The following is a 12,289-nucleotide window of genomic DNA, read 5'->3' on the forward strand; positions in this document are numbered from 1 at the left end:
TAGACCAGGCTGGTCTCGAACTCACAGAGATCCGCCTGCCTCTGCCTCCCGAGTGCTGGGATTAAAGGCGTGCGCCACCATCGCCCGGCTACAGCATAGGAACCTTAAGACAAAGTTGAAGGAAAGATAATATAAGCTGTCCAAGGGAGAATAAATTCAAAACCTAATAAGAGCCTTTGGTGAAAGGGAAAATAATCAAGGGTGTGAAAGTAGGGTGCAAAAGCAAGGAAGGGGAACTTTAAAATGGCTGGAACATCAACATATGTGTCACTGGAGTCTCCCAGGGTGATGCACAGTCTCCAACTGTGCGGTGAAGCCGCTCAGCTACCATGGAAGAGCCGGAAAGCTCTGAGTCAGCGTGCTGGGTGATGTTAGACTTTAAAGATAGTTGTTTCTCTCTGGACCTGTAAGGGGGGGCGGGGCAGAAGCCACTAATAAAGTTAGAGCCGTGTTCAAGATACATGCTGTTATGGTTTAAACCATAAAGTAAAATGCTGTTGGTCCCCGAGTGGCTGCAGCAGGCAACAGATCCTGAGACCACACTGCAGGTCTCCCCCGAGGCAGCAGGCAGTGGGTCCTGAGAGCAGCCAGTCTCAGGCAGGGACAGCACAGTTCCCCAAGTGGCTGCAGTGGGCCACGAGGGGCAGCGAGTCCTAGGCAGGGAGCCATGTGGTAGGTGAGAGACCTCGATGGGGCAACCAGTCCCATGAGGAGAGACAGACAGATGGGTACACCACGAGACCACACTGCAGGGGTCTCTGAAGGCAGCTGGGCCTGGGCAGGGAGCCACCCGGCAGGCGCAAGACAGAGACATGGATAGGCATGCCATGCAGAGTGAAGTTGGATATTTATTTGGTGGGTTATGGAGGGGAAAGGGAGCAGAGAGAGAGAAACAGGGGGGGAAAGGGGAGAAGGGAAAGACAGAAGCTGCCTCTGAGAGAGGGGAGAGGGGAGGAGAAGGGAAGAGGAGTTGGAAAAGGAAGGGACTCAGGCTGGAAGCTGAAGATCAGCTTGCCTTGGAGGATGGGGGAGGGAGTGGGCATGGTCTGTCTCTTAAAGGGACAGAGCAGACCATTACACATGCAATACAGCAGCACTTTCAGAGCCTGAGCTGGCTAACCTGCCCTTCCAGCATCAGGTGGACAGATTGGAAGGTGTGTCGCACACAATTCTATTTTAATGTATATCCATGAATAAAACATAAGTTTCCAACACTTTTATTCCAGACAAAGAGAAAATAATAGTAACCTATTGCATATGTAGTAAGTGGGACTCATAAATACTATTTAAAATAGACTGACCACGTGGTAAAAATTTTAAGTAAGCAAAAAAGATTTACAATAATATACGCACAGGTAACTACTTGAATGAGAAACATGCTTTCCTAGTCTTCCTAATTCAGAGAGTGGAAATACTACGCAAGGAAAGTTTGAAGAATAAAGATGCTAATTACAGAAGAACAAAAAGTTGAGTTTGGATATATTGATCATATTGGTGGACATTGTCTTATTCAAAAGAAAACTTCACACGACTTTTTCTGCAAAACCCAGTTCAGTGCTGTATTTGAGGCGTATGTAGAACACAGTGATTCAAAAGATGTGCAGCTACCACAGCCTGATGGAGAGAAGTCTGGCTTCAGCCTCAGTAGCAAAAGTACAATTCAAACCTCCCACCCCAACCCCCAGTAACATAACAGCACACACGCGGGGCTTGGGAAGCTCTGTTCGCAGTGTGTGCTCTAACACAGTATCGCATTGTGCGGAATCTCTAGAGAGTATTAGAAGACGCACATATGGGAGCCAGGGGAGTGGGATTCCAACACTCCAAAGCCTTTCCTGGGCCAACCAGGGCTACGCTGGGAGATCTTCTAACAGAAACTTTAAATACATCATAGTGCAAGTCTGGTAGAAGGAAACACATAAGATCATCTGACATATTTCCTGCCCAGCCCAGAATCAGCCGTTTTGTTCAGGTGTCTTGATCTCTGGGAGAGCGGATGCTGTGGGATCCTCTCAGCTCAGGGTACAGCTTCTCACATGCACTTGAGTGGTTTGTGTCTTTTTTTTTATAAGAGAGAAGGCCCTCTGTAGTTAAAGATGATGTTCCTAATTGAAATTTGTAATTACAATTTTTTTCTTTTATATCTATAGCCCATTTGCGTCAAAGTTCTAAGTCCCGATTTTCAGAGTCAAAGGAGACTCCAATTCCCCAAACTCTAAGAGGCAGTTCAGATATCTAGAAATGAACTCAGCCTGGACTATGGCAGGAAGGCTTTCTGGCAGTTAGATAAGCCAGCATTCCTCAGGAACTTGTGAAGCCAGTTCTCATCTGCCAAAAGGAGCCATGTACCTTACCCCACTGCAACTCTCATTAAGAAAACTGCTAATTGGGAGGGCTTACAGTTTCAGACGTTCAATCCACATGATGGCCGGCGTCCAGATGGTGCTGGCTGTATCTTGGTACACAGGCAACAGAGAGTCAACTGAGACACTGTATCCTGAGCAAAGGAAACCTCAAAGCCTACCCCCACAGTGACACATTGTCTCCAACAAGGCTATACCCAATTCAATAAAGCCAAACTCACACCTCCTAATAGTGCCGTTCCCAATGAGATTATGGGGGCCAATTACACTCAGACTACCTCAAAGGCTTACAGTAAGGCCTTTAACCTCCAAATTTGGGTTGTTTAGTGCCTCAAATATATAGATAGTTGCTCATCTATCTTCCAAATGGTAAAGCAGCTTAGGTAATGTGTAGAATAATTTAGTCTTGATATCTGTAAGAAAAAACTCCAACCAGATGTGGTGTTTCACACTTACCATACCTAGCACTTGGAGCAGAGGCCAGAGAGTGGCTGCAGGCATGAAGCCAGCCTGGTCTACTCAGTGAGTTCCAGGCCAGCCAAAGCTCCAGAGTGAGACCCTGCCTGAAACAAACAGGAAAATTACACCTTGACTTGAAATTTGGATTTATTTTTACTTGAAATGATTGTATTTAATGGCCATTAAAGCCTGGAGAATAACAATAGTAAAACATAATAAAATTGTAGCTAAGTCTCCTTTTGGGAGGTTGATCTTTTGATGTCTCTTTTCAGAAGCTGATAAAATACCAGTAATGCGTGGACAGTGGTTTATTGATGGAACTTGGCAGCCTCTAGAAGAAGAAGAAAGTAATTTAATTGAACAAGAACATCTCAATTGTTTTAGAGGTCAGCAGATGCAAGAAAACTTTGATATAGAAGTATCAAAACCCCTAGATGGAAAAGACGGTAAGATGACCAATTTAATTTGTTCTGTAGAAGTAAGTAATCTTACAGTAGTTGGTAAGTTTGGTAATAGTAACTTAGGAGGGGTTAGAATTTACTAAATTTGACAGTTTTTGGGATGCTGGGGGACCAGGCCTTATGCATGCTAGACACAAGTTCTACCCTGTGTCTAAAATTTGGTTTTTAAAACACGTTACTATTCTGGAATTTAAAGTTTCTATGAATATTTGGGTTATTTTACTTAATGCATATGTTTTAATTGCATGATACTAACAAACTTTTTAATATTGGCACAAAATGTTTATATTATACTCCAAGGTAGTCATTTGGGGCATTTGAGTTATCACTGAAAATAGAACTTATTAAAAAAAATCCTTCTGTTAATATAAAAAAGCACTTTCTTCAGTATTTTAATGTTGATTCTTTTCCTGGATTTTAAGTCAGCCTTGCTTTTGTGTGTATTTTAACACTCTCTGGAAGATAAATAACAGTTTTTAATTTAAAACAGTATTCTTACATTTCCTTACTCAGAAAGTAAATATGTTTCAACAGTTAGATGTTATAGAATAGCCAAGATTGCCATGTTTTCAGTATGTGTCTGAATCTTGAATAAACCTTAAAATATGTGGTAAAGTTAAAAACCCTTCTATTATTCCATTTAATGCAGGCAGTGGGATCAACTATTCTGGTGAGTACAACGCCCAGGTAGCTTAGAATACGTAGATACTCAGAGTGTGTTTTTTTCTTGCTTGCCTTTGTTTGGGAGGCTTTTGGCAAGCCCTGCTGAACCTAGTGAATTGAAGTTCACCTGGAGTGATCATTTCCCTTTCCCTGTAAACTCGAAAGCCAAGCAGCCCAGTATTGATGAGGTAATTCACAGAATATAGCTCTTCGCTGTTTTCAGACCTTGTATCCCAGTTTCTTCTCTTTTGGTCCATTGTTTCCCTCTCTGCTTCTGTTCTTTATTGTCTGTCATCTCGCTGAACACACAGAGACACATCGGTCACAAGGAAAGAAGCTAACGCTGCCTTAGCTCTTGTTAAGTTACTCAGTTAAGTCTGGCTAACTAGAGAAATGTAATTTCCACATAAATTACCAATGAAATCCGTCATTTATATGATACTTTGCAATTTGCAGGTACCATACTCTTGAGTCATTTTATTAATCTGTAGATTCAAGTATATCCTTGTTTTGCTGTCAGAGTTAGGCTGAAGATTTCACCCATCAGTGTAGACAAAGCAGGTCTCTCTAAGAGCTGCAGCTGCCGATGCCTGCAGGTAATACTTCAATAACTAGAAATAGTGCAGCAAGAATTGAAAATTTACCTGAGATTGGAGTTAAGGAATGAAATCTCTCACCACTACTGCCAGAGTCATCACAAGCCCACTTCACAGTGTTTGAATGGCAGAGCCATTGTCATAACAGTTACATTGCTATTGGACAAAGTGGAGCTTGGGAACTGTTTTCCTCTTTAAGTCTTCTACCTCAGAAATAGCAATTCGCATAGCAAACAGTTTGTGTCTCCCCCTTTCCTTACTGTTAGGTTAGTGCTTAAAAGCTCCAGGGCTGGGAAGAATGGGGGTATGCAGATTAGAAGGGAGTTGTCTCCTGCCAGAGTCAGTCAGCAGCTGTCATCCACATCTCACCTGTTTAAAATCGTATTCACAGTGAAATTCACTTTCATGTGAATTCTCTATTCTGCTCTCTTCCTAAATATTAAATGTAACAAATACAGTCTCTGCAAAGTGCCCAAACTTATACCTAAGAACACAGTTTATTCTGGGCAGTGGTAGTGCATGCCTTTAATCCCAGCACTTGGGAGGAGTTCCAGGACAGCTGGGTCTACACAGAGAAACCCTGTCTGGGGGAAGAAAGTGTATTTGTATGAGTAGGTTTTTCAGTGGATGCTAGTGTAACAATATTGTTTAATGTATTTAAGCATCCACATGAAGTTCTAATTAGAAATAACATGTTAGTTCACACCTTTAATCCCAGCCCTCATGAGTTCAAAGCCAGCCTGATAGCAAGTTCTAGGACAATCGGGGCTACATCAAAAGGGGGGGAGGGAATGTATTGCATTTTTTTAAAAATTTTTAAAGTGATTTCTTGAAGTTCATTAGAAGAAATTTTTATGTATGTATGTATTAATTTTTTTTTGTTTTGTCTTGTTTTTTGAGACAGGTGCCTCTGTGTAGCCCTGACTGTCCTGGAACTCACTTTGTAGACTAGGCTGTCCTTGAACTCAGAGATCCACCAGCCTCTGCCTCCCCACCAAGTGCTGGGATTAAAGCCATGTGCCACCACCACCTGGCTACAAGTTATGTTTTTGTTTTTTGATGCAGGGTTTCTTTGGTACATAGCGTTGGCTCTCCTCGAACTAGCTCTGTAGACCAGGCAAGCCTCGAACTAAGAGAGAACCACCTGCCTCTGCCTCCTGAGTGCTGTGGGGTTAAAGGTGTGTGCCACCACTGCCCTGCTCTGCAAAGCTTTTATTTTTGTTACTGATTTTTTTTTTTGAGATGGTGTCATGTAGTCCCAGTGCATAACAGAATAATCTCTTAACCTCCACCCCCCATGTGCTAAGATTACAGGCATCCATCACCACTCAACTTTGTATTGAGGATGCTGGCTGTCTTGTGGTATATAAAGATTTATCATATTGTTCAATAATTTTCAGTCCTTTCATCTATTATTTGGTATTATGATAAATATATACTGAGGTTAAAATGACACTTGACTTTGAACATCATGGGAAATTTGATAGTATATTTTACAGCTGGTATTATAAAAACATCATTTACCCTCCAGAAAGCCATCATTTATGGAAAAATACCTCAAACTTAAAACATTTAACAAAAAATATGTATGCCTTCAGATTATTTCATCTTTCTAAACTTCTGAAATTTTCTGTTTCTCTCTTTTGGGGATGAAAAAATACCTTTTTCACCTAAATATTTTCATGTGTGATTATAAAGCTTTGACTCTTCCCTTGTCAAGATTGTTGTTAATGCCTCCCAGTTCTACTGGGCACTTTTGTGGGAGTTTCCAGGATATCTTAGAGAAGAGAGCTTGCAGAATAGTTACCAGACTGAGTGCAAGGCAGCCCAGCGGAATAAAGTTCATGGAGTTATTAACAGGCTGTCAAGTCTCATCTAATAAATACAAATATTTAAAAATTCTAGAAGCCGGAATTCGTTCGTATTCTAGGGACTTCCAAGGAAACCAAGTTCTTACCCTCAGGAGCTCTAAACTAAGTAATAGACTGCTCCTCACTGTTCTGACCGTGTCTGTTCAGTGTAGCTCTTGCCACAAATGAACTATGTGTGGTTAAGTTTTTACCTTCTTTAGATTCCTCATACTAATTTCAAAATGAACATTGAACTAGATTGATGGAAATCTGATGTAACTATCCAAATAAAGATAACCCACTTTGTAACTTAGATCCTTGAAACTAAATTCTTTAAGAACTAAAATGAAAAAAGCTCTTCTATTTTATCTGATAACTAGGGGAGTAAAATTATCTGGATGTGTGTACCACTTGTGTGCAGGAACCCAGCAGGGACAGAAAAGGTTGCCATTTGGGTGCTGGGAAGCAAACCCAGGTCCTCTGAAAGAGCAGTAAGTGCTCTTAACCACTGGGCCCTCTGTCCAATCCCAAGGCTAGAAAAATTTTATCTAATACAGTGATACATTTGAGCCTATCCATTTACTTAAGATGACTAATATAATACAGTTGTGCCTTCAAATTAGTAATTCTTGCCAGGGGGTGGTGGTGCACGCCTTTAATCCCAGCATTTAGAAGGCACAGGCAGGTGGATCTCTGTGAGTTTGAGGCCAGCCTGGTCTGCAGGGCGAGTTCTAGGGCTGCACTAAGCTACTGAGACAGGCTACTCTGTCTCAGAAAGAAAAAAAAGGAGGGAGGGAGGGAGAGAGATTGTGTAAACACATTTAGTGCTGAATAGTTGTTGTGTTCCCTTATAGTTTATCCAAGCATATGCAGTTGTTTTTAGAAGTTAACCTAAATGCATTAATATTGTGCATCACTCTGGCCACAAAATGCACAACCTCAAATTTTGCAGTTAAAAGGCATAAGACAAACTGATACTGAGGGCTGTTTTCCCACACAACAAATAAGATGGCCCTGCTTTGTTCAGACCGTCACAGGCAGGGGAGACTGAGGAGACCCAACAGCACAGTAAAATCTGGTGTTCTAGATGGGGGTCCATGAGTTTGAGAATAGCCTGATCTACATAGCATGTGCCAGGACATCCAGGGCTACATAGTGAGACCCTCTCTCAAAAGAGAGAGGAGTGAATGGGAGCGTTCTGGCCCATTAACCAGCTTTCTCCTCTGCCTTTGGTGACTGAGGATTCCCATCTTCTAGTTTGGGGTTATGATTTTTTTATTTAACTTTTTTTTTATTAATTTGTTTAATTTACCTGCGGTCCAAGAAAGAATGCTAGAGTTTACTTGTAGTTATCAAGTTTGAGATGCGCAGGGCCACCTGCTTTCCCTGAGAGAAAGAATTTTCCAGATCAGTACTAGGCATCTGGGACCCTGATTGCTTGGAAAGGAAACTCAGCAAAGGATCATTTGAGGCAGCCTGGGCAAGTGCTATCTAGGAAAGAGTAAATACTAACTTTCCAGACAGTTAGTTTTCATAGAGGGAAGAGTCGTTGTGTGTCTCTCTTGTAGGAATTATTATCCTGTCTACTTTTTGAGTTCAGAGTTACATGATGAAGAAAGGTTCTTTGAGAGATGAATTAGTAAGGAAATGATTCTAAATAATTTAAAACTGTAGTCTTCTTTCATTACTGAACAAGACTGATATGTGGACGTCTTACTAATGCTATCAGCTTCTACAGGCGCACTGTCAGCTGCACTGTGAGTGTGTGCACACTTTTGTAATAGTGCACAGGAGACACTAACTGAATGCTAACAAGAAGTCATGCCTGTAATTCTGTGTCAGCGGTTAAAAGAGTTAAGCTCCCTGGTCAATGGTTTTGAAGTGAAAATACAGTGTCATGGTCAAGAGCCGCAGCCATTTAATTACATGAAATGTTTCCATAAGCGTAGTTTTCTGTTGGGAGTGAAGAGCTTTGTAATGTGTTTATCTTCATAGCGCTGAGAATTCATCGTTGGGTCTGACCAGCTTTCTGAAAGTGCTCACTTGATTTCATAGTGTCCCAATGTGTCCCGAATGTGGGATTTGGTGCAGGTTCATTTCACCACTGGACTTAAAAAATCTAGTTGTTGTTTCTTAGAAGTTTCTGTTGGTCTGACCCCTTACCAGTGCTAGCAGCTTTTTATGTGGTTTAACATCTTTGCTGGCCTAGTTGTACCTCTCTGCTCCTGAGTGACTGACCAGAAGGCACCCGAGAGAACAGCAGACAGGAAGAAGCCAGCTTCCATGTCTGTTTCTTCTATGTCAGAGGCATTTATAGGTCTGCTGTCACCCAGCTTTCAGCTCTAGGTTTTTAAAAATTATTTATTTGTATTTTATGTCCATTGGTGTTTTGTCTCATGTATGCCTGTGTGAGGGTGCCAGATCTTGGAGTTACAGACAGTTGTGAGCTGCCATGTGGGTGCCAGAAATTGAACCCAGGTCCTCTGGAAGAGCAGTCAGTGCCCTTAACCACTGAGCCATCTCTCCAGCCCCCAGCTAGCTTATAATCTTAAAACCATCTACTTGCATGTAGATGTAGTAATTTAATGTGTAGGTGTAGTTGTTAATGCCTTGTAAAAGTTTCCCAGAAACCCTTACCGCATAAATATTTGCATATACTTCAATTGTATATATGAGAGAAATTAAAGATTTTTTTTTAATTTGAGCAGTATTTAACCTTTGAATGTCAAATTCATGCAGAAGGCAGTAAGTTGAAAATTGAATGTATTAAAATATAAATTTTAGCTAAACCATAAAAATTTTGTAATTAACTGAAGTAGTAAACTGATTTATAAGATTCAGTTTCAAGTATACTAAACAAGTACTTAACTATAAGGAGTGTTATTTGCAATATATAGCTAGCAAATTCAACAAGGAGCATGCTGGCTTTAAGGTCATCTTCTGATTTGTCAGATACCAAGTCTGTGCCTGACTTTTCTGTGTTGTCTGCTTGATGCCTGTCACAGCATATGTTTTTCTAATGAGATTATTTTTATTTTATTAATCTTTCCAAAAGGGATAGTTGAAAGCGGAGCCTCCAGTATGGTTTTCTTCAAAAAAATTTTCACTGTCTTTGTAACAACTTTCTCAGTTGTGAAAGGAGGCCTTGCTCTGAAACGATCTTGAAGCCATCATGCCTAAGTCTGGAGAGCATTCAGTGGAGTGTATGCTGTGGTACCTCAGGCGAGCTAAATGAGCTCTTTAAAATGTGGTTGTATCCTCAAACTGTGTATCACCTCTTGACTATGTCATCACAAAGCTGGTGAAGTCCATAACCTTAGTTTCAGAAATATAGAACTTATAAATCTCTTAGCATTCGAAAATGCCATGCATTTCTTGTAGCTATGCAAAAGAATTAAACGATGATCGTGTGATTGTCTGTCACTGATAAATATTTGCCTTTGTTCCTTTCAATAAAAGTAGAGCATATATTTGACAGACATTAAGCTAATTTTTGTTTTACTGATTTTAACTAGAAATTATATTTTTAAAAACATTCAGAAAAAATATTTGTCAAATACAGTTTTTAAAAGTTAAGACTAAAAGGAAAAGGCAGTAGAAAAACTCACTTAAATGTACTTTGAAGCTCAGTGTTTTTGCTTTCTTAGTTGTCTACCACCTCCCCCCCTTCTCCCTCCCTTCTCTGTTCAAATGGAGAGGATATAAGGAGAGCGCAGACGCCACAGGTCTTAAGCGAAAGCGTTCCCAAGGTACAGTAACCGCACTTCTGCTCTCTGTAGCTTACGCCCAGCTCTAGCTCAGTTGGCTTAAAGCTTAGAAGTACTAGTTTCTGTTTTTAAATGTGTCTGTTGCGCTATTTGCCGTAGTTTTACATTATTATACATCTATATGAAATATAGATGTTTGAATATATGAAATTAAGATGTTTGAATATTAAGATGTTCCACTTTAAGAAAACATATAAACAATTCGCAGAGGGACAGATTTATACTTCTCTCTAAATATTTGATCATAAACTTTCAATCTTTTTAACATATGTAGCTCAAAACTATATTAAGAATAATTTGTTTTGTAAATGGTTAGTAAGCCCTTGCAAAAGTTATTAAACCATTTTAATTTTTGAAAAGCTTTTTTTGTTTAAAAGTCTGCACCTGTGGTTGTGTTCTGTGTAACTAAAGTTGTTGGTGTGAGTTGTGTTAATTGAATCTTAGTCCTGTGAGAGACACACTCACACAACACACGGGTCAATGACATATTCTGAGAGCTAGTAAAGTAGAATTGGTTTTCATAAAATTTTAAGTTATTTGTAATGTAAGACGTAGATTTTCTTATAGTATGCCATGTCTTCCTATGGGGAACATGCTACTTCAGCATGTCTTACAGTCTTGACCAGGATCCGTCCGCCTTGCCTCTGCCTCCCAAATGCTGGGATTAAAGGCGTGCACCACCACCACCTGGCTAGAACTGAATTTGGGGTCATATACAGCTCATCTTTAGGTAGGACAGGGGCACCCTGCCAATCACTAGCTTTTGAGCAAATCAACCTCTTTTTTTTTTGTTTGTTTTCATTGAGTGAATATCTTGATGTTTTTAGTAAAATTAACAAAAGGGATGGCACTTAAGTTTCTGTGCCTGAGCTATTGAAAACGTTTAAATAGGCGTATACCCCCAGAAAGAGGAGCCATGCTCCTGGGGATACAGCTTGATGATCAAGAACCATATCACCTTCATACAAGAGGTTAATAGTATAAAGTGACGCCAGTCCTCTGCTGTTCCTCATAGCATTGTTGAGCATTTATAAATTCTATACATTACTCATGTGACATAAATGTTTTTAATGAACTTTTTTCTTCTGAACTAAAAGTATATGGTGTCTGAGTTAGCTACTATTGGTTCAGAAACTGAGTATTAGAGTATTCACGCACAAAAAAAAACTGTCTTGGAGAACTTGAAATTCCTCTTTTGTGCGGCAGCTGTTCATAGTTTCAAACTGAGTCGAAATCATGTGGATTGGCACAGCATGGATGAAGTGTATCTCTACAGCGACGCAACAACATCCAAAATTGCAAGAACCGTTACCCAAAAACTGGGATTTTCTAAAGGTAATTGTTACATGGTACTGTGGCGTATCAAAATTTTGGGAGTCAAAAGTAGATAATTCATATTCTGTTTTTATATGTTTTAAGTAGAATTAAATTCAGTGACAAGAACCCTGTTAAATGAAACTTTTATTAAGGTGTATGTATTCACGCCTCAGCTCATAATTATGAATTAGAATCCTAATAAGGATGTGAAAACCATCTGCCTTGAGACAGTGAAACTTGAGCATGACAGTCGGTACATAGCATAAAGGAAGAGGAGGCTGGAACCAGTGGGGCTTGTGACTGGAATTGTTGGGCAGAAGCCATGTTGTCATGGATTCAGTTTCAGTGGAGGAGGTAATGGTGGTTGTGAGAAAAACAATACAACTCTTTGTGTAGACTTGCTAAAGGAATTGTTTCTTGCCTTTTACAGTTTAAAGTAGTTTTTAATTTTTGTTTTGGTTTGGGGTTTTTTAGTTGTTTTGTTTGTTTTGTATTTTTTCAAGACGGAGTTTCTGTATGTGTAACCAGCCCTGGCTGTCCGGGAACTCCTGTAGACCAGGCTGGCCTCGAACACAAAGATATCTGTCTGCCTCTACCTCCCAAGTTCTGGGATTAAAGGTGTGTGCCACCACTGCCAGACTAAAGTAGTTCTACTAAAATAAAATAGAAGGATTAGCTACTTGGCTAGGTAGAGAAAAGGCACTTGCCACCTAAGTGTGATGACCTGAGTTCAAATTCTCAGAAGCCATAAAAGCTCAATGCATAGTGCACAGCTGCCATCCTAGACACTTAGTGCGCAGCTGCAGTCCTAGA

The 12,289-nt window shown here is 40.3% G+C and overlaps 1 protein-coding gene across 7 annotated transcripts in view; it reads left to right on the forward strand.

Moving 5' to 3' along the window:
• The window catches only part of Ddhd1 (DDHD domain containing 1), a 73,161-nt gene that overhangs the window by 32,061 nt on the left and 28,811 nt on the right, over nt 1–12,289 (forward strand). For 2 of the 7 annotated variants that reach the window (XM_013349205.2, XM_013349206.2), the window contains exons 2-5: nt 3,095–3,268; nt 3,933–3,953; nt 10,040–10,141; nt 11,366–11,494. In XM_013349205.2, coding sequence (XP_013204659.1) covers nt 3,095–3,268; nt 3,933–3,953; nt 10,040–10,141; nt 11,366–11,494 — 426 coding nt within the window. The remainder of the gene's footprint in view (nt 1–3,094; nt 3,269–3,932; nt 3,954–10,039; nt 10,142–11,365; nt 11,495–12,289) is intronic. The other 5 variants (XM_013349207.2, XM_005355378.3, XM_005355379.3 and 2 more) reach the window with 3 other exon arrangements.

The sequence above is a fragment of the Microtus ochrogaster genome, chromosome 17 (genome assembly GCF_000317375.1).
Source record: "Microtus ochrogaster isolate Prairie Vole_2 chromosome 17, MicOch1.0, whole genome shotgun sequence".
NCBI classification, from domain to species: Eukaryota; Metazoa; Chordata; class Mammalia; order Rodentia; family Cricetidae; genus Microtus; species Microtus ochrogaster.